The sequence below is a fragment of the Homalodisca vitripennis genome, chromosome 1, assembly GCF_021130785.1.
Source record: "Homalodisca vitripennis isolate AUS2020 chromosome 1, UT_GWSS_2.1, whole genome shotgun sequence".
Taxonomy (NCBI): Eukaryota; Metazoa; Arthropoda; class Insecta; order Hemiptera; family Cicadellidae; genus Homalodisca; species Homalodisca vitripennis.
In genome coordinates, this window is record NC_060207.1 from 116,106,778 (window position 1) to 116,129,939 (window position 23,162).

The window sequence follows — 23,162 nt, forward strand, 5'->3', positions numbered from 1 at the left end:
TGATGCGCGATTGCGAGAGGTTAATACAATCGAAATGTTCCTTCTCGAGAGGTTCTGCTTAACGATTGTTTCGATTGCTTAGCGAGAGGTCTTTACAATCGAAAGGTTTCTCTCGATTGTTGCATTCGTTAAGCCAATTTGTTATTGCTTACTCTTCACGAGCCTGTCTCAACCTGTTTTTCATACTTCCGTTCCATACATTGGTTTGCACCACTCTCCTCTCCATTAATTCCAGTAGTTTACTTTATAGTGTCTAGTTAAAATGTAAATTATAATTCTTCAAGCATTAACATTGAGTATATTATCTTAGATTATAATAAATAGCTTTTCTTGGTTATTATTTTAAATTATTAAATGTTTTTATTTTGTACCATGTTAATTTTTTAAAGTTTTACTGTTCATACGTCATTATTGTAACGTGAATAAGCGTTTAATGTAGTATAATGTTAAATGTAGCTACTAAATATAGTAATTCATTAAAACAACTCAAAAGTCAAGTCAGTAAAAAAAGTAACTAAATTAATTTATATTTCAGTTAAATCCTTCTGTCGATCGGCAAACAAATCTCACTTAGAATTTCGATTCCCTAGTAAAAGAATAGAATAGATCGTACACGTAAACGAAACAATCTCTATAAACCTCTCGTCAAGCGTTTATGGTGTATCGCAAAAACAAAGTTGTGGATGATGGAATCAAACATTTCGTTTTCATCATTTCGTCAAACACTTCGATTGCCCGGTACGAGAAGAGATGTCGTGTTGCAATGAAACAATCGCTAGGAACATCTCGGCAAAAACCTCTCGGTAAGAACCTCTCGTTAAGGGAATCACAATCGAAATGTCTCGAGAGGTCCAAACAATCGAAACGTTTCGATTGTAACATCTCGTAATCGCGCATCACTACTAGTGACTGTCCTCCTCCGTAGACTAATGGACATCATGGACATAGTCTCGGCTCTCTATCTGAGAGATCACGGGTTCAAATCCCGGGAGATTCCATCATGTATAGACATGATAATTTGTGTACTATGCTGATAAAAACAGTGTACATCGAAGCCAGCATAGATAACGCTGAGGCTTAAAAGAGAGAGAAACAGCTGACTCGGATTCACTACCCGCAAATCGCATTTGAGGACCTACCTTACAGCAGACCAGTATCGTATTTATTCTACTCCTACAAATCGCTGAACTGCACGGTTGAATACGAGTAAAGTCGGAACTAAGTCGCAATATTGCTGTTTTTTTTTTTAATTATTATTATCATTCCGTTTGTTACAATTTATTCTAGTTTGTACTTTATTTGACACTGTAGGTGTTTGTAAACAATAAAAATTCTTCAGGTTGACCCTTGTATGTAATTGCTATAAAATAAATACTTCATACATACTACACCTTGTATTACATGTATACATACTATAAAATACAAGTGACTAAAGATCACTTTTTAAACACAACACTTATTAGTTAAGAACAGATTGACTAATTCTGACAAAAGATGTGTCGCGCAAATAGTTCGAATTTCAGAGCGAATCAGACGAGTAAAGTTGGTAACAAGTAGAATGAATTCGGATCGAGTCGTCAGAGCTCGGGTTCCCTTACATTATTATTATTATTAGTAAACAAATAGAATAAGATAATTATACAATATACATACAAGTCGACTTGACTCACGTAGAAACTTTTGTTACTCGAGTTGACCGAGTAAAAGTATTCGAGTCGTCTTGTCACATCACTACTTGTGTTGTCCTTTACTTTCTGACTGTTAATGTTTCTGTTGTGCTATAAACAAAAACTGTAGGAAGGAAGAGAAGGTTATAACCTCTCATTCGTCATAGCAATATCATGGTAAACCATAAATGTATAGGTTATGCATTCATCAATAAAATAATCATTTAATAGTAACTCAAATCATCATCCTAATGGTAACTTCTTAAATTATGTTATAATAATTTCTGTATGCCACGACTAAAATGATTGTAATTACCCCTCTACTGTATTGTAGTCGAGAAAAAATGGGCAGGTAGCGGTTATGAAATGAACTCAAGGAACTTATAAAATAATCTAATTAATTATAATAGTTACTTTACTTTTATAAGGCTTACTGTACAGTCTCATTCAGTGTAGAAATCTAAAGCACAAACATTTTAATCTTTGTCATGTATTTGGCATCTTGTCACACTAGAGTAATTTTGTGAAATGTTCATGTTAAGAGTTCATTAGTAGCCTATTCGAGATTGCAGTGTGTTGCTGTTGAGGGTGAGAGATATCTTGGCAAGATGCATTATGGTTGGTTTATCTACAGTTTATGCTTTTATTTGGTACTTGTATCTTAAATAGGTATATATTGGGGAGGAATCCGTTTCTTAGTGAAAGCTCTTATTATAATATGATGGAGCTTCATAGTTTTGAAACATAAGTAGGCATATTTTGTAACACGTTTTATATATGTATTCATGCAAAACTTAAACACAACAGTACATTTTAATGGCATTTGCCTAACAGAACCATAAACATTCAAACAATCACATCATCAGTTAAATCTGGAAGAAAATCCTAGCTTCGCAAGCCACGACAGCTCGCTGTCCTGTTTGTAATCTCAGTTTTCATTCTTGAAGTTAAGTATTATTTGTCTGTAAATCTGATACAATACACTCTAGCTGTTTGATCTCTTGCTAGCCTATATAATCCAAATTTCCTTGGTTTTCCCTAAGAATTATATAAATTTTAATATAGCCTATACTGTATCCCTGTATACTATTATATATTATACTATAATATAATCAGTATTGTATCCATTGCAAATAAGTACAACCCCTACTCGCTACCTCTCAATGGTTTCCCAGCACTAAAAAATTATACTTTGTGTCTGGTACCTAGCCTACATTGTTTTCTGATTTCATTTGCAATAGTCATACAGAACTGAATTGCTTCTTTGATTTATAGTCATGGGAATGGATCATTGATTCACATGAGTAACTTGTTCCCTCAGATTTTATTCCTTCAATTATTGTAAATATACCATGCCATAATGTCAAGGGAAGCCAATATTTGGTATCTTATGGGTATATATTTACAATCCATCAAATTGAATTTTATATCAGTTTTTAAAAAATGTACAGAAATTGTCAATAATGTATCTATTAAAAGTTAGATAATACTGCTGTCATAGCTGTTTGCAGTACACTGCCTGTACTACCTACAAAACCCATAGAATATCCGTCTCGACAGGAACTGTAAAATTATACATATTTCCAACTTTTTTAAATTTTTCTTTATAAATATTTTTTTTTATTATTACAAACAATATATCAAATATCGGTTCAGCCGTTCTCAAATGGTGCAATTACCAATGAACAGCATTTCATTTTTATTTATTAGATTATGCCTATACAGAGAATTCCTAAAACTAGCTCTTCGTAGATAGTAGTTTTGAGAATTTTACTCATGTCACTGGGCAACAGTTGGTTCATATATCAAGGCTTCAAAATAATTCTCTGTTGAACACTAGTAGAAAAGTCATTTATTAACAAGGTGATGCCATTTTTGTGGTAATTTTTAAGGATCCCAGCAAGAAGGTCCAGACAAGTAAAGCCCTATCTTGGTTGCTGAGGCATGGAGCTGTACAAGAACGCTTGCAAATAGGATCTGATGGGTTTGTATCCATTGAGCAGATTCTTCAACATCAACGCTTTAGAGGGAAGTGCACCTTGATGGACATAGAAGATATTGTGAGAACTGATAAAAAAATTAGATTTACTCTTCAAACTAATAAAGAAACTGGAAAACTCGAGATTAGAGCTAATCAAGGCCATTCTATTACTGTGAGTTTTATTAATAAGTTAAAGTTCTAAAATTTATTTAAACAAATTACTCATATTTTCATGTAAAATTGGCTGTTAAATGTTTAAAAATCTAAGTATTTTATGGTTAGACATATAACCAAATAGTTTCATTAGTTCAGGTTCTATTACACAAATGATAATAGTTTTGGTTTTGGTGGTAGCCAAAAACTTATTTGCACATGTATGTATTTATAAGCACTCAACCTGATTTTTCTTGAAATCAATAGAGGAATTTTTGCTAGGAAAGAAATCATCAACTGTGGTAATTTTGGTGGAGGCCGAAATGAGAGGGGATAAAAAAAAAAAAAATAAATGATAATCTCAGATAATATATTTCCTAGCTTGGTACACTTAAAACCAACCTTCAGACTCATAAATAATAGTTATTTCATCGTCAGACTACTAGATAGAGTCTGAGAGTTGCCATTTTAAGAGTCTGCATATGGTTAGTTGATGCTGATTAAAAATATGTTTGCATATCTTACGGTTGGTTGATCTTAAATGTATTTAACTGAAAAAAACTGTCTGAGAAAAAATTATATCACATTTTTAATCTTTTTGATACCTTCCAATTTCAACTTCCACTAAATTGTATGTGGTTGACAATCAATTTTATTTATATGAAAAATTCCTTTATAAATTTCAAGAAAAACTATATTGTGAGCTTATACAATGCAAATTGGCTCTGGACTATGACCTTGGCTGTGAGATAAGTATGTCATAAAATGTCTCTATGGAAAATAACTATCATGTCAGTCTTCCGGTTCATACCACATAGAAATTCTGCTAATACTAAGATTTTAAATCTTGATATATTTTGGTGTTGCTGCAGAGATATCTTTAGTCCATAGATGATAAACCAAGACATCTAAAAAGAGTGTCTCCAATGTGAAACTTAAAATGACAGTCATATACTGACCACCTGCCTCTGAACTAAGAATACTACTACCTATACTACAAAATTTAAACATGTTCATCGTTAGTAATATGTATTCATTACAAATAAAAAAAGTACATTAAAAATGCATTACCAAAAATTCAAAATTGTGTAGTATGCAGTAATTAAGGGCAAGGAGTTACATAATTGTGTAATAAATAATTTTTAAAGATACAAAAATCTATGGAGCCTGAATAATAGCAGACTTTTAAAATATTTTGACATACAGCTTTTGAACAAAATGTTAAACCTAGATTCAAATTGATTAGTTCATTCAGCTTGTATTTTTTTGAATGTACAGACAATAATTAATTAATATTTTGGTATATTCAGTTTTATTACAGTCAAATGAAAAAATAATTTCTAAATTAAGGCTATTGTTTATTTTACTGAATACTAAGATAAATTACATTCCAGTAAATAGTTTGAGATATATTATTCAAAACACTGTTTACAGAGGGTCAAAAAACTATTTCTGTTTCAAAAAACCAGGAATCAGAAATATTTCATGCTGTGATGAGGCAAGATTGATATTATTAATTGGACATTAAAAACATAATTGGTGATAGATAAAAAATGTAGGCTGTAATTAAAATTAGATGAAAGGTGAGGTTATACTGATATTTAAGTACTGTACATAACACATATTAAATATTAATAAATGCATATTAAAAAGTTGAAATAGAATAACTGGAAGTAATAACAGAGAAAATTTTAAAATTAAATTATTGATATAAATTAAACGTCCCACAATTCTGTGAAAGTCAAATAGTAATTAACACATCTCACAAAGTATATGAGGGAAAATGTATTGCTCTCTTCTCCACTAGTTTAAATGTAACAGTTCATTCTCTACAAAGTCACTGCACTTTATCCAAAATTCAAGTTAAATATCATTTAGTTAAGTACAGTATTATATTCATAATCCATAAATCAGTTTATATTAAGTATTATTAAAAACTGTAATTCAGATTGTTGTCTTAGTTAGTTAGATTAGTCGTAGTTAGTTCCCTTTGTTGCCTGAAGTGTGATCTAATATCTGAATGCTCAAGATATTATTTACATTTAAAGTTATTCAGATTTTTAGTCTTAATTAATGAATAAAAGTACTTAGTATAATGAAGAAAAAGTACTATACACAATCTAATTTTCTACAGTACGGTATAAGCTTTTCTGGCATGGATGCAAATTAGACATGATGTTTTGTGAACTAATCTGAAATATTTGTGATGGACTAATTTAAATATAACTTGGGTTCTCGTTTTTTTAGTCACCACCCACAATTTTGCACATTTTTTAATATATGTTAAGGCCATATGGTTTCCAGAAAAAATGTATGCCAGTACATTGTGTATAAGTTTGTTAGTATATATAGATTAATCATATATGAATGAATCATTTCTTTTTCCAGAACCTGGATGGGCTAGAACTAGAGCCTATCAGAAGCTCCGCTGAGCTGCCAAACGGTTGGGCGGTTCATGGAACCTACCACTCTGTTCTACCAAATATCAGGTTACAGGGCCTCAGTCGCATGTCTAGGGTCCACATCCACCTCTCCCCTCATGAGCCCGGAGATCACAGAATCATCAGTGGCCTTAGACCCAATGTCCAGGTCCTGGTCTACGTTGACGTAGACAAAGCTATTTTAGGTCACTAAACATTCCTATTCATTTATAATTTAAATAGATACAAGGGTTTTTAAAAATCCTAAATTCAGATCTCACCAAACTTTCAAAGAAGTATCAACCGAAATTTTCTTATAAAGTAAGATGATTAACCTGACACTTTTGTGGAGGTAATTTTTCACTTTAACTGCCAAACGTTTTCATACATACTTCCTTATTAGGCCATTGTGTTTTACATTAACTATTTCACCAGGCCATATGTATCATTTTGATACATTGCCAGGCTAACCCCTAGGCCGTGTGTATCATATTGATGCACACATCATTCCAGTGTTCCTTGCCTTGTGTATCAAACTGCTGCATATTTACCATAAGAAACCATGCATAATTGAATTCACTTGGCCTGGTAGAAGAGGCATACACAATTGGTTTGCAAAAATTCATGCATAAGTTGGCAGAACTGTTAAATCATATGACAACTAATTTTTCTCCCTGTCAACTGTTATAAATTATTGTTTGCATTTTGATTTAGAAGCAAGACATTCAGGTTAGGTTAGGTTAGTCCACATTGTCTTTACTTCCATAATGGCTAACTCGGACCAGATCAGGGAATTGTTTGATCAATTAGAGGAAAATTACAGTGAAAGTGATAAAAGTAGTGAACTTAGTTTCTTTCGGGATATGAGTGATCCAGATGATCCTGAATATGTCATTTCCAGTGAGATTAGTGATAGTGAATTGGATAGTCGTCCTGCGATGAGAAAATGTGTGAGTAGGCCTATAACAGATCATAACTACACAAGACATGATGATTTCGATCAACAACCTTCCACATGCCAACCTGTACCACCACGCGCTACCAAAGTGAACGAGCTTGATGCTATATGCGACTCAAATCCTACAACCCGTCATGTTGGAACTCGTACAAGACCACCTAATAAGATGAATGTTTTGTGGAATGATGTATCAGGTAATCTAAATGAATTTCCTTGTACTGTTTCTGGCGGCATATAAGATCACATTATCGAACAGCTGCAGGAAGTCCCAAGTGAGTTCGATTGCTACAATATCTTTGTAGATGATTCAGTTATTGAACTTATAGTTTTAGAAACAAACCGATATGCTGATCAATCAATTGTAAAGGTTATTTTAGAAGAATCTTTTAGTCGACATTCAAGACTACAAGTTTGGGAAAATACAAATAGGAGGAAATCCGTACATTTCTGGGTTTACTCTTATGGTTTGGACTGGACAAAAAACCGTCACTGCAAAAGTATTGGTCAAGAAACCCATTGTATGAGAATAAAATTAGTAAAATTATGTCCCGAAATCGTTTTGAGCTGCTGCTACGTAATTTTCACTTATCAGATAATGAATCTTCTGAAACTAATTTGCCTAAGTTGTACAAAATTCAAGTCCTTATTGATAAATTGAACAGTACATTTCAAAATCCATACACTCCCCATGAGAATGTTTGTATCGATGAAACAATGATTCCATACCGAGGCAGATTGGGGTTTAGACAATATATTCCTGGCAAAAGACATAAGTGCGGTTTTAAAATTGTTCAAACTTTGCTTACAAGGTGGGTATACGTGGAATGTAAAACTGTACGCTGGTAAGGAAAACTCCACTTCAGGGAAACTGTCTACTAATATTGTCATGGAATTAATGGCACCATTACTTAACTCGGGAAGAACTCTTGTGACTGATAACTTTTACACAAGTGTAAAATTGGCTCACCAGCTAAATAAAAAAGAAACCCACCTTATAGGCACCTTGAACTAAAAAAGGAAATACAACCCTCAACCGATTGTGTGTCTGCTAAGCTCTCAAGAGGAGAAATGGTTACACTGCAGAGTGATAAGAATTGTATTGTAGGCAAATGGAAAGATAAGAGAGATGTGCTATTTCTTACAACAAAGGCTGTCCCTATCTTGATTGAAGTGCCATCTCGACGGGGGTCCCATCAAGAAACCATCAACGATATTGGAGTATAACACTGTCAAGTCTTACATTGATGTTTCAGACCAATTAGCGTCCTATGCCACAACAGTTCGCAAAGGTGTGGAGTGGTATCGAAAAGTGGCAATAGAACTCCTTACTAATACTGCAGTAGTGAATGCCCATGCGTTGTACAAGATAATAACTAACAACTCTAAAGTTCAAATCACAGAATTTCGCGAGAAGTTAGCAACATCGATGATTTTTGGAGAGGCAGTACAAACTGGTCATAATACTCCGAGAAATCCCAATGTTCGTAAGCATGAGTTACTGAAACCTGAAGAACGTAAAAGCCGTCAGTGTACTTTGTGTTACACTAAACTGACGGAACGCTTTGGCAGAGCAACTGCGGCTAAACAAGCAAAACAAGTGTACACTATGTGTGGTGGTTGTCCTGGAATTACTTTATGTGTTTAGCATGTTTTTATGATAAACATAAATCGACTCTGAAAAGCTAAGATCCATCGAAAACACTTGACAAGTTTATAACATGATTATTATAAATATTTCAGAGTGACATTCTCAATATTACTTTTGGAAGCTTATTTTTTAATTCCTAAACAAGTATTTCCTAAAGAAACTTTTCGACAAAATGTTATTTTAACGTTCTTAATTATTACACATTATAATTTTACAATCTGATAATTGAAATATTTTGTCATCCTAACTAATAATTAGCATTTCTTTATGTTCCTTCCATTTCCTTACATATGTTTTTATGTACAGGGCCATGTGTATCACTTCGATAAACATTGTAGTACAAATACGAGGGTCTTCCAGAAAGTAAAGAACGATTGCGCATCACGGGCGGCGCAGTTCCCCCACCACCGCGGTAGATAGCTTGTTCGTTAGCCACACCTTCTGCCTCAGTGTGAGCTGAGTACCGTGAGGTCACGTTTGCGTCTCCTGTGAAAGTTTAAAATGGCGGCGTTAATTGAAAATCCCGCCAAGTGTGAACTGCGTAGTGTGATACGGTTTCTGAATGCACAGAATGTTCGACATATTGAAATTTATAGGCAAATTAAGGCAGTTTACGGTGACAATGCGATGAACGAGTCATCAGTGAGAAAATGGTGCATTCAATTTAAGGAAGGTCGAACTAATGTGCACGACGAGGAACGAAGTGGAAGGCCGTCACTCGTTACTGACGAGTTGGCAGCGAAAGTTGATGGAAAAATTCAACAAAACCGTCGTTTCACTTTGAGTGGTCTAGTGGAATTTTTTCCACAAATTTCAAGGTCGCTTTTGCACGAAATAGTGACTGAACGTCTTGGTTATCAGAAAATGTGTGCTCGTTGGGTGCCTAAGATTCTTACTGATGTCCACAAGACTAAACGGATGGGAGCAGCTCTTGAGTTTTTGACTCAGTATGACGAAGAAGGTGATGCGTTTCTAGACCGCATCGTAACGGGTGACGAAGCTTGGGTTTCCTATCGAACCCCGGAAACAAAGCTCCAGTCAATGGAATGGCATCACTCGAATTCACCAACAAAAAACAGGAAAGAAAAACCAAATTTGAACACCAGGAAATTGATGGCAACAGTTTTTTGGGACTGAAAAGGCCTAATCCATGTGGAGTTCATGCCGAGAGGCGAAACAATCAACTCAGAGGCCTACATCGAGACCTTGCATCGGCTTTGCCGCGCTATTCAGAACAAACGACGCGGAATGCTGTCGTCGAAAGTGGTGCTGATCCACGACAATGCTCGGCCTCATTGCAGTGCACGAACCAAAGCAGAACTCAATTCTTTCAAATGGCAAATCTTCGGACACCCTCCGTATAGTCCAGATCTGGCTCCGAGTGACTATCACTTGTTTCCAAAGTTGAAAGTGTTTTAAGGCGGAAAAAAACTTTTTGGGTGACGAAGACCTCAAAGAAGGAGTAAAAACGTGGCTTCATTCCTTGGCGGCAGAACAGTATAACGTCGGTATAGAAAAACTGGTGCCACGCTACAACAAGTGCCTTGACAGTTCCGGCGATTTTGTAGAAAAATAGAGTAAGTTTATAAGTATTTATAAATAAATTTTCATGCTCTTATCTTTTGTTTTTATTGACTTATAACAAAACGTTCTTTACTTTCTGGAAGACCCTCGTAACTTATTTATACAATTTGAGCCAGCTTTTCAGCTATCTACTAAATTAGAGGGGATGTTCTTATGTTTTATTCATAAAAACAGTAATGGCCTGGTGTGATGTTCATAGCAGTTTACCTTGGCCAGAGAGGGAAAATTTCTTTGTGTATCAGACTGATACACATGGCTTGAGAGGAAATCGTTGTGTGTATATATTAATACACATGGCAGCTAAAGTGTTAAAACCCACAGGATCACAGAGTTTTTTTTTAGTACATTTAAATACGACAGAAATCTTATTGTATTGAAATGTTTGAATTCATGTACCTGGTTTATTAAATTGAACAATATCCAAATAATATGTAATGTAAATTCCTCACAATTAATAGGATGAAAACTTAAAAATATAATTTGGAGTTTGCATGAATTTTGTCCATATTAGCTTTTATTCCAATTAACGTTAACAGGTGGAGATTTATATGACTGTATCAAAATGTTTCAAGCTGAAATAAAACAACATAATAATAATAAATGCACTATAAATTGAAAATGTAATTTAGTAGACAATCTATTCAAGGTGCATGTTTATGAAAAGTGTAAAAATTATTAAAATAACAGGCTATATTACGAGGGTTGTCCACAAAGATACCTCCATTTTGAAATAAAAAATAAACTAGTTGAGATACAAAAATTTGATTATATAAATGTTAAAACTGCAGCTTTTCTCTACTTTTCTACATATTCACCATACAAATTCAAGCACTTATCATATCTTTTAACAGTTTTTTAAATTCCGTCTTTAAAAAAATCTGCCGCCTGAGAACGTAGCCAACATGTTACAGCGTTTTGAAGCTCTTCATCACTCGCAAACCTCTGAGATGCAAGCCACCGCTTCATGTACGGGAAAAGATGGAAATCACTGGGAGCCAAATCCGGGCTGTAGGGGGGGGGGGGGGGTGGTCAAAAACGTCCCATTTGAACTTTTTCAAAAGTTCTGTCGTTCTTTGAGCTGTATGAGGGCAGGCGTTGTCATGGACAAACACAACACCAGATGTCAGAAGACCACAACGCTTGTTTTGATTCGCTCGTCGTAGCCGTTTTAAGGTTTCACAGTAAGCTGCAGCTGTAATGGTCGTACCACGCTCCATAAATTCAACGAGCAAGATGCCCTTAGCATCCCAAAAAACTGTAGCCATCAATTTTCTCGCTGAAAAAGATTGGCGAGCTTTCTTCGGCTTGCTTGGCAAAGCGGTATGACCCCATTGCATTGACGGACTACACCTTCGCTCATAATTTTTGGGCCATACACCGCACTCAATTCACGATGAATTTCAGCTGCTGTGTAACTTTTCGACCACAGAAATCTTATTACACCACGCACTTCACACGTGGCGGGATTTTCTATCACGGCGCTCATGTTTTTACGTTGTACCAAAAGAACGCGCGATCGCACGATACTCTCCCTTGCACAGCTAGAAGCGTACTGAACGGCTACGCACACCGATGTGAGAATGGCGGTGCTACCCCCACTACTTATCACGCCACGCCCAAACGGCGGTTACTTTATGGATGACCCTCGTATAATCTACCTGTACTACCATGTTAGGCATATTATATTCGTAGTAAGGCACTTGGTACAATTAAAAATGACGCTAGTGGCCTTTATAATAATTCAATATAATAATTTTAAGTTTTTTTACTTTTTGCTGTTAAATTAATAATAAAAATTATTTTTTTCCATTGATTATCAACAGATTTTATTTGTCAACAGACCATGACTAAATATGAGGATTATCTGCGGTACAAATCTCTTGCATGAAAGTAAGCAACTTTCCATCAAAGTTATTGTTCTACTTCAAAGTAAAATCTGTAAGCTCGTCTGTTTACTTTTTAAAATAACACTGTTGTGATTTGCTCTTATCCTTTGTTTTCTAATCCTTTTCTCAGGAATAATAACTGGTTAGAGTTAATACGGCAGAGCTATGATATCGGAACCAAGTTAAATAAAAATCTGCTGAGTTCCTTTACATTACATTTCACTAATAAGAGCCAAATAATTCAATTACTTTAGGTAGCAGACTCTCTGAAGTGACAGTTACTAGAGAGAGATGATTTTCCAACATGTGTGTAACTCTCTTTCTATTTTTGGCCTTAAAAGCTATAATTGTCTGACCGAGTCAGTTGAACTGAGTTTTTTCAGATGAACTCTTACACCTTTGGTAATGAAAAGTAACCATATTCATTATATAAGTCTATTTTGTTGATTATTTTATTGTATATTTTGATTTTAATCTGTACAAAATCTTTGAAAGTATATTTGCCTATTTTGATTAGGATATAAATAAGAGTTTGTTCCTCAGTTGTCTTACTAAATAACTATATTAATGTAACAAAAACAATAATTTGTTTTAGTCGTATATACATTTATTATAAAATATAAACTTCTGTAAAATATACATTTAAAAAAATAATTCTAGAAGTTTTTTAGTTCATGGTATTCTACAAAACACAGCACTATACACATGTACCAGATCATATCAAGGTGTTTCCCTTACCAAGTGAACTCATGTTGCCCTATCCCTCGACAAACTGGAAACTATGTGAGACAACTGAATGCCACAGCTAGATAGCCCAAGTGACTTTCACCAGAGTACCAATGGCGCAGTGTGAAAATACTTAACAGTAGCAGTAATGGCAATTAGTCTGCTTGCGAATATACTCAGCTACAACAGTTAAAGGCTTAACAAATTCATTCTCACGTATTTTAGATTTTATCAAATTTCTGCACCATTAAATTTGTTTATAAACTAGTTAGGCTAATTTATGTAATTATCTTATTTTTCAGGTGGCATCAGTTTCTTCAAATCTGCAAATGATGTAATATTAAGTGAAGGCAATTCTTCAGGATTAATTGAACCAAAATATTTCTTAAAAATAAAGGATATAAGAACAGGTAACAATACTTAACAAATTATTATGCATTGTAATGAGTTCTAGGATTATGTTGATATTAATTCATTTGACTTTTTGACAGTCTTTTCTATTCAGCGAAAGGCTATTATACTGTTCCCAAAACTAAATACATTTTAAGTGTTTGTTTTAAGTGTTTACATTAGACAATATATCTACGCCAGTAAATTGAGATTAAACATATTCATTACTAGAGGTAGAATAGGAACCCATAAGATTGTTCTCAAGAATAAAACTGCTCCATATAATAGCCAAAATGTTAATATGGGTTATTGTTGCTAGATTACGATTTGACATTTAGAAAGTTCTCAAACAGAGATTATAGAAGCTGTTGTGGAGAACAAAATCAAAATATTTTTAATGCACACTCTTCATGAACTACAATATGTCAACTTAAACATTTTTTATTTTTCCCTTTGTTGAAGTCTTCTGTCTTTTAAAAATTTGTATATGCTATTGCATGGTTGCCTTATTAACCATGTCCTCAACCCTCTCTAATAAATGCAGAATGCAGTTTGATTGTGTTAAAGCTTGTAGCCCCCACCAAAATAGTTGGATGACATTTCAGACTTTGTTGTCATATCACTGCTATCAGTTGCTCTGTAATGTTGAGACCAATCAGTTTTTTTTTTTTTTTTTTTTTTCATACAAATAAAACTAGCAACAGTGTTGGGTGCAATGTGTAGAGGGAAGATTAAATCACAATAGCCACCATGTGACTATTTTGGTGTGGGCTGCTTTAAGTTAGAATCACTTTTTAATTTGAAAAATAATCTGTAATTACTAAACACTCAAATCACCCATAATTTATTGATGTGTATTTATCATAATGTCATTACAATTATTGATTCATTCCATTTAATTTTAACTCTAGTAAATTCAAAACCAAGCCTATAGCATCACAATCAGCAGACTTATCACATGAAACAGTAGAACATTTTATTACTATAGAATTTAATGAGGTGTTTATAAAGAACACAAGTTTTCTCTGGTGCCAGGCACTTTTATTTCCAAATATAATACTAATTCACTAACCTGAGTCATGACACATAGTGTCTCGTACAAAATGTATCCAAATATTTAATAAATTACCTTACCCAAACTTAGAGATAATCTTATACACCAAACGAGAAAATAACAAACACAAAATATTCTTAGAGAAATTATATAACAAATAAATAAAATTATTTACATAATTGGATTAATTATGATACTTTTTTACATTTATAATTCAAAAACAGTGCTAGATTAATTATTGACAAATAATTCTTAATTTCCTTTAAACAATTTTGAGAGATATTGAATTTGTAATAAGATTCCTCTTTAAACATATTAATATAACATTTTGCAAAGTGATTTTGATAAAATAAGGCTGATGAGAATTAGTATAAAATACAATTATTTAGGGCAGCAAAGTAATATGAATACAGTGTTAATTATTATTAGGACGAGCAAGGAGAGGTGTTGGCAAGGTCTAGGGCTGACCGATTGATGATTTATTTCTAGGGTTGATTTATGATCAAACAGTAATATAATATTTTCTGGAAAGATCAGGAGTAGACAGGTCAAGTGTCGATTAGGATTGGACTAATTAATTTAATCGAACAATGGTAATTGTAATTTATAGTATTTAATTGTGGAAGTAACTGTGCCTGCGTCAAACTGAGTAATATTATTTAATTTGTATTTGTACAATTTAACTAAACATTAAAGCTGGCTGTATTAGGAACAAGGCCACTCAGATAGTTAGACAATCGTCACCTTAATAACCGCAGTTCCAAGACCTATTTTACGAACCTCAGGGGTTGACCACGTAGCTTGGACAAGTTTATCATCACATATTTCTTTTTTAGAATGCTAACCACATGCGTTATGGTTTTTTGAGACCTGAAAAGAATAGATTACAATCCTCTAAATGTAGTGTTTTATTTTTGTTACATGAACAAGTATCAACTCAACAATTGTTAGGCCTTTTTTTGTTTTAAAACTAGAGAACATACTGTGATTTACCCTAATGAGATTCCAAGATTTCAAAAGATAGAAAACCCTAGTAAGTATTTTTTGTACAGAAATTTATATTTATATGTTTTGCATAAAATGAAATGTCCATCTGATCTGTAGTATTATTGTACATGCATATGGAGGATTATGCAAGATCTTATTAACAGAACAAGAAGGAAAGTCAGTACAGCACAAGGTAAAAGGTGCTATGATCAATTACATTGCAAACAATTAATAGCGGTCAATTGTTCTAGGTTACATGATCATAGTATTCCTTTGTTTAGTGTTTTTAACAATAGAAGGATTGTGAACATAACTGGAATTTTTCAGTTATTTGCCATTGTTCAGTGATACAAGATATCAATAACACTAAATTTAGAGATGTTCACTCTGATCTGTTCCACAGGTGGATAACCAAGCCTAACGTGCAAACCTATTATGACCTATATTTTTTAGTTCAGTTTTTAATAGTTGGTTTTTGTTTTATTTTAGAGATAGTGTGCACACACAACACGGTTTGTGTGATTCTTGACTAATGTGTGTAAGAATGCTTTAGTATGATTTGTTTACATTACCCAAGATTCTACTTATATGTTAGGCTAGTTAACCACCAGAGAAGTAGATCAAAATGCAGATTTCTAAACACAGTTTTACTGATTTCTTGTATCTCTGAAGAATGACAAATGTTGTCCTATTGTATTCATATCATTCCTATAAGGAAAAGAAATATTAGTGCTGGCCTCGTGACAGTTGTTCCACCTAGACCAGAGTCACAGTTTGCTCTCTTCAATTACATAGTGCGCAAGGATGCCATCGCCTGTATCAACCGCTGCAGCTCGCCTCTGCTGACTATCAGCTTCTCATGGTTAGCAGCCCTCACATCTTCAGGCACCTTGTTCTCATAGTCTACCATTGCCATGGACTGTTCCAGTTTGGTTATTGTCTGCTGGAGAAACTCTTCTTTCTTACCTAACTTAATAAGCTCTTTTTCTGGGTCAATGAGGCCCTGCAATAATTCATTTTAGTTAATCTTCCGTTTAACAAATATATTAGTCACTTCTACTCACTAATATTCTTTCCTTTGAAGAAAGTTTGTATGGTACAAGACTGTTTAATTATTGTAAATGGCTTTTTGGTTGATAATAATGGAGAATGTGTTATTTTAATGTTGAGAGAAATATTAAACGAAACAGGATCGGTCAGTAGTTTCTTTTAACCCTTTGGATGCCAGCCCATTTTCCAAAAGTACTACCCAGAAACGCCAAGGGCATTTACAGCAGTTTTGCAAGCTTTCACTAAATGTATCATAACTTTTTTATTTTTTAACAGATATTGATGATTTTTTACCATTATTTTGCTTATGAAATGCCCTTGTTCTGTTGGTAAATTTTAGTTGCATAAATGTAATTTAAACTTATAAAAAAGTTAAAAATTAAGAAAAAAAAATTAAAATTTCCAAAAAACATTTTTTTAGCACAAATAAGTGGTTTAAAAGAAAATGTATGCTGATTTCCTGTTATATCCTAGTAAACTATATCTAACCCTTAACCTAATTACAAAATTTCAAAAGTCTACCTTATATAGAAGTCCAGTTATGATTTTTTTCACTAAATGTGACACGGGCACAGTTTTTGTAATTTGCATGGACGTTGTATGTAATGTTACACTATATTCACAAATCAATATTTGACACTATACAAATTGGTACTTTGGGATTATACCAACCACACCACTATGAAAAACACAAATGTATAAATTTATAGATATATTATAAACAAACATTGTAGAACGAAAAAACAACTTTTTAATTACAAAATTACAAACTTACAAAGATTATCAATTGTTAATGAGGTCAGATTCGCTTAAACTTTTTTCAATGAACTTAGAACATTATAAAACGATGTATTTGAGTAACAGAACTAACATTCCATCAATCAACAAGCATTTCCAGGTATTGTGGTCGCTGTTATCTTATCTTTCTCGAGAATCTCGATTACGGCAGGCCCGCGCGGCATCACATGATTATTTAAGTTTTTTGCACGGTACATAATTGCCTTTCCATTACAATTCAATTTATATTTCTGATCAGCCCCTCTAGAATTATATTTACTGATAGATACTATCTCGAGGGATGTTTTTCTTTCGTTGACATCAGCGCGAGCTTCGGAAGCACCTTCGGCCGGAGGCACTCGCATTTTGGGTGGCGGAGTTTGATCAAGAATAATGACAAGTTTTGTGTGTTTTTTTTTTTCAATCAAGAGTTTAGTTTTTGTTTGGTAATGTTTGTTTTTGTTGAATTTTTGTGTTTGGAGAAATGTAGGGGTAAAATACGAAAGTACAACAAAGCGAACGGGCGGCGAGACTCTGCAATCACGTTATCTACTACACCGCTCGACTTTGACCTCTGTCTGAGGATGGGGAGGGGTTTGCGATAAGACAATTACTGTTTTATACTGACGGAATATTGTTCTACGCTAATCTAGTAATCAGTAGAAGTTAAATGTCAACTGTCTGAGGATGGGAAGGGGTTTGCGATAAGACAATTCCTGTTTTATATCGACGAAATATTGTTCTACGCTAATCTATTAATCAGTTGAAGCTAAATGTCAAAAAACGATTCTGGGTGTGGTCTGTATAATCCCAAAGTACCAATGAATCTAATAAAAGGGGCATAGTAAAAATGCCCTAACAACAAAAGTAATGAGAGAATTACAAACGTAAACAACGCATAGCAACACGAACGTAACCTCAATCTCGACCAAACAATTCAACAGCTGCGAAGCTCAAATACGACCAAACAAACAGTCCATAAACGAATTAACTACTTTGTGGTTGCAAAGCAACTAATCGACTATCGATTAGTCAAAATTTCGCGGCAATAAGATGAACTATAAGAAAATTACAGGTGAAAAACGTGACGTACCTATATTACGGCCGTTGGCGATTTTCAGTTGAGTAGCCGACGGCCGTAATACCGGTACGTTGGCATCCAAAGGGTTAAGTTAAGGGTTGCACAGAAATTATTGTTTTTCCAGAATTTTCTCGAATATAAACAAGAAGGATTTTTACTTCACATTTATTAAAACTATTCTTCCTTAACACTTTTATAGTTTCGGAATTTCTGATTTCTCATGCCTCATGGACAATCTAGTTTAGCAAAAATTGTAATGGTTTATGGGAGGAACACAATGCTTGTACCTTCTGAACTAATAAAGATAATCAATATAATTTGTTTATGTTTTCTTAATATAAAGTTAGGGACTTAATAAATATATACTTTCCTTTGCACAGTGAAATAATAATGATAACAATAATTATGATTCAATAAAGAAAATGATGATCTTTTGTGTTCTTGGGAACCTAGTTATTCCCAGTTTTTAGTCAATATATGGGACTTGGAAAAATTAGATAGTTAATATCATTCAATAACAAAGTTTTTCTTCAATTTTCCATTTTTAATCTTGACTAATGGTCAGAGATGAGGTAAAATTTTCAACATCCTGGCTCAATTGAGTGGTAAGACCTTCAGACTTGATTGCAGGATTATTCTGGCACATTATCCAGTCGTTGCAAGAACTCTCTTGGAAAGAGATTAAATTCCTCATATAGAATGCATCCTACCATTATTTTAATAACAATTTTAATATGTTTAAATTATAACTATACTCTTTCTCCTCAGCTTTTCTGTCCCGCTCATGGCTTGCATTTCATGATAAAGTTTCTTTATATATTACTTTGTATAAAAAAACAAACAGAAACCTCTGATGCACATTCCATCAGAGAATATAAAAATTATGTAATGGTTTAAATTTCACTGCATAATTCCACAATAGTAATCCTGAAACACGTTTAAATATTTAGACAGTTATTTAACTCAGTTGGTTTTGAAACTTTCCCCCACTGTTGCTTAAGGTGAGAACTTACTTTGAAGTTGATGTGGACCTCGCACTTCTCGGATATTGTGAGTATAGCACAACCTGCTGGGGGAGTAGTAGCAGTGAGGTTGAGCTGGCTGCAGTACGCTAAGGTCGTGATCGCTAGTGAGAAGCGTACTAGTGTGTCCTTCACAATCTCATCATTGCACTTGACATATGCTATAACAACATTGTCATCATTATGATTTACAAAAATAATAAAATGTTTATGAACATGTTAATGTTTTTCCCCTAACCTCTCTGTATATCTTGTTTATTACCACTGTAATTGATAAATTAGTTCTGATTTTTTTAGTATTGAAAGTTATATGGACTGAGGAAGTTCCAAATCAACAAGTTTATTTTAGTGGCTTAAAATATTTTCTTCATAATAAGATAATCATATTGCCTTGTTTATAAAAGCAAACAACAAACAATTTGGTGTTTGTACTGCCTTTTTGGATGTGGAAAGGCAAACACCATATATTTTGAGAGAGGAACTGATTCTTAATAGCATTCTCAATATTTTGAGAAGAATTCCTTACACATACAAGACATTATCAACAAATTCACTGCTACAAGATTAACGTTCCAGTTCGAATACTGGCGGGAAACCACAGAGTATATAGTCCGAAGGTCTCCAATCTGAGACAGCAGTACCTAGTAGTGAGTTTGTGCGTCTCAGATCAGAGAAGTTTGTATAAAATATGTTAAGGGAATCCCACCACTCTATTTTGCAATTTTACATTTTTTGACAATTTTTTTTTTTTTTTTTATTTTTTTTCTTGCAGTTTAGGTTATTCTAAAAATGTGTACTAAGTTTCAAGTTAATCTGAGTACTATTTCATTAGGGGGAAAAATCGTAAGCGCTCACTGAACCAGTCATTTCGGAATAACCCTAGGGGTTTTGAGACATTCTAATTGTTCATTATTCCTGTATGCATAATGGGATAATTATTATACATACAGATATGTAGTACATATCTCTAAAATGTGCTTTATAAAAAAAATTATATGCACAGGCGTTTTTATGTAATACCAATACAATACGTAATATTGTTTTCTCCAGATTCTATGTAAAAGTAAATAATCTTTTAACTTTTAATTATACTTTTTGGTCATGGAGGAGTGCTATATTGTATTTGTAAGCAGCTGTCTCTTTGAAAATTTATGTTATTCTTACTCTGAACTCATTTCTTGTTGAGGTTATTTGTGGTGTTGACTGCTGGTTGTTTATGGTTGAGCCTTAGATTATGTTTGCTTTTCATTTTAGGTTAGTATGTACAAATAAAGTGATGTACTATAAACATTTTGTTTTGGTAATTATATTGTGTTTATTATTATAAATAACAGTATGGGAAGAGTAAAGAAACCTTACAAAAGAACTGTTAAACAAAATAAAATCTGGATTATGGAGAGAACTAATGAAAATGGTAGACCAGGTTGATGTATGAGGCACATCCAGAAAGTAAGTGTGCTGGTACTCTCCCAGCTGTAGGAAATACTTTTTCGACATGTTGGCAACACTACCGTGTAGCCTGACTCCTCCCCTTCAAAACGAGACCAATCCGAGGTTAGTGTGTTGAAAACTCTTGACGCAGTAGCATCTCTCGTGAAAAATGTTGATCTATCTCCTGCCAAGTGCAAAATTAGTGCTGTCATTTGCTACCTCGTGAAGGGAAAAGTAATTTAAAAACTAAAAAACAGAAAACATATATTATCTAATTAGTATCCTATTAACATATTATAATTATCAGAATCAAAATTGGCAAAAAATAAAAAAGTTAAAGATAAAAGTGGATTCCCTTAAGCAAGTGTCCTTTAAAAATTCGGCTGTTGAAGTCAGCATTTGTCATATGCTTAATGTGTAGTTACTAGTGCCAGTCAAATATCAAAAGAAAATGTTTTGTATTGATTTATGATTACTCCCTTGTTGAGGTTTTAAAGTAGTTAATAGGTTATATTAATTAAGATTATGTAATGTTATTAATTTTCAACAGCCAAACAAATATTTTTAGTACTTTTTTAATTTAATTTTTTACATAATATTTCATGTTTTTTACTTCATTTCAACAAGTTAAGTGTGTAAGAAGGAGCCTCATCGACCTGTCATTTAATTTCATAAGTTTTAATTCTTACGCTATAGGACTCACCATCAGTCTTTGTATTTTTTGGCAAGGTGTAGTCAGACCTGGCTGAGCGGATACTGTGGACCACCTTCTGTACAAACTCCATCTCTTGCTCCAGTTCCAGGTTCCTCCACCGATAAATACTCTGCCAAAAGTAAACATATATACATCTTTTTAGAAACAAATTTATAAATCAAAAGTATTAATTGAAATCTCACAGTGTGCAGAGTTGATCCACATACATTTTAGAAATTAACCCTCTTTTTGTTAATCAATGTTTAACCATCTATAGTGAAGACCGTTTCGTTTTGTTAATCAATGTTAGGAGATCCTAACTTTAGCTATATTTTTCTTCTCTGCTGGTTTCATACCCTGAGATCATTCATTAACTGTTGAAATACAACTTTTTTTTAAGGCCATTTTGACTAGTTTGTTTACTTGGCTAGCAAATGTAAAATGCATTGTTTATTTGGTAATTTATAGTGTAATATCTTAATTAAGTATTGTGATTTTAGTTAGTTCTACAGTGCCTATAATATAAATTTTAGTACAACAAAAAAATCTTTTTATTGAAAGTTGAGCTATAAATGTTTGGTTTTACTCTCTGTCTAAACTGTTCTTTTCATTCAAAATCTAATATCTGCCCTCTTCTTCAGAAGTCAAATTCTAACACATATTCAGATTCAGATTCCTTTATTTGTCATTACACATTACAGAATGCAGGACAAGTGTCAACAACAACAACAACAATAAATTAATAAGTTACAACAATTAATAACAGTCAATAATTAAGAAAGTTTATGTCATAATACTCTTGAACACTGTACAGACATTCATCCAATAAAATATGCTTAATACTATTCTTAAATTTATTTACAGGCAGCACCTTAAGATGTTGTGATAAACAATTGTACATTTTAATCCCTTATTTTGAGTGAGAGTATAACAACACCTCTTTGTCACCAAATGTTGCCTGTATCTTGTGTTGTGTTCATGTACTGAGGTGTAATCCTCAAGAGTAGACAAATTGTTTCTTATGTACATTAAAACAGACAATACATAAATAGATGGCAGGGAAAGAATTCTTGATTTTATGAAGAGAGGTTTACAATGTGTTCTAGCTGATACCCCACATATTAATCTGATAGACCTTTTTTGCAACACAAAAAGTCTCTGAGCTCCATGATATTGTGAGAGTAAACGATCAAAAATGTACAGTGATTGAAGTACCTGATTAAAATTGAAAAAAAATTTAACATCAAAGATACAAACTTATAATAGAGACCTAACACCAAAGTCTGAACAAAAACAGACGACAAAAATCAGAAATACTGCTGCAAGAACCACGGCAGGTAACTTCAGACTGAACAGGAAATTCATTCACAAGTCTCACATGATGACGGACCAGATTACAACCTCAAGCATTAACTTTGTGTTTGGAATTGACACTAGGAGATGATGATAGATCAAACATCAGGTGTCAGTTGTTGATAACATAACGATAGCTTATGTTATAGCTAGTTCATTATCGTGCTATACTTTAAATAGATATGTATTACGTTCAAAGGATAGAGCAAAAGACTTGTACAATCAGAATATAAATTCATATAGGTTGACCATGTTATGATCTGTGGGTGCTTTGCATCAGTGAAAAAGTGTCTTACACCA

General features: G+C 33.4%; 2 protein-coding genes across 5 annotated transcripts in view; one reads left to right on the plus strand and one right to left on the minus strand.

Moving 5' to 3' along the window:
- The first annotated feature begins 1,557 nt into the window (after window positions 1-1,557).
- Window positions 1,558-19,607, plus strand: LOC124369796 (tRNA 2'-phosphotransferase 1-like). 3 transcript variants are annotated; one of them, XM_046827899.1, is made up of 5 exons: window positions 1,558-1,921; window positions 3,560-3,820; window positions 6,190-6,427; window positions 13,326-13,433; window positions 19,364-19,607. In XM_046827899.1, exons 1-5 carry the CDS (start codon window positions 1,919-1,921, stop codon window positions 19,378-19,380), a joined length of 627 nt encoding a protein of 208 aa, XP_046683855.1. In that variant the 5' UTR covers window positions 1,558-1,918; the 3' UTR covers window positions 19,381-19,607. The 3 variants fall into 3 exon arrangements, with proteins under 3 accessions (XP_046683855.1, XP_046683864.1, XP_046683870.1); XM_046827908.1 differs by having other exon boundaries at window positions 1,558-1,844; XM_046827914.1 differs by lacking the exon at window positions 1,558-1,921 and adding an exon at window positions 2,010-2,285.
- The window catches only part of LOC124369786 (valine--tRNA ligase), a 55,727-nt gene continuing 46,997 nt past the window's right edge, over window positions 14,433-23,162 (minus strand). For both annotated transcript variants that reach the window (XM_046827886.1, XM_046827893.1), the window contains exons 17-19: window positions 21,519-21,639; window positions 19,376-19,545; window positions 14,433-16,457 (exon numbers count right to left, since the gene is read on the minus strand). In XM_046827886.1, coding sequence (XP_046683842.1) covers window positions 16,242-16,457; window positions 19,376-19,545; window positions 21,519-21,639 — 507 coding nt within the window. In that variant the 3' untranslated portion in view covers window positions 14,433-16,241. The remainder of the gene's footprint in view (window positions 16,458-19,375; window positions 19,546-21,518; window positions 21,640-23,162) is intronic.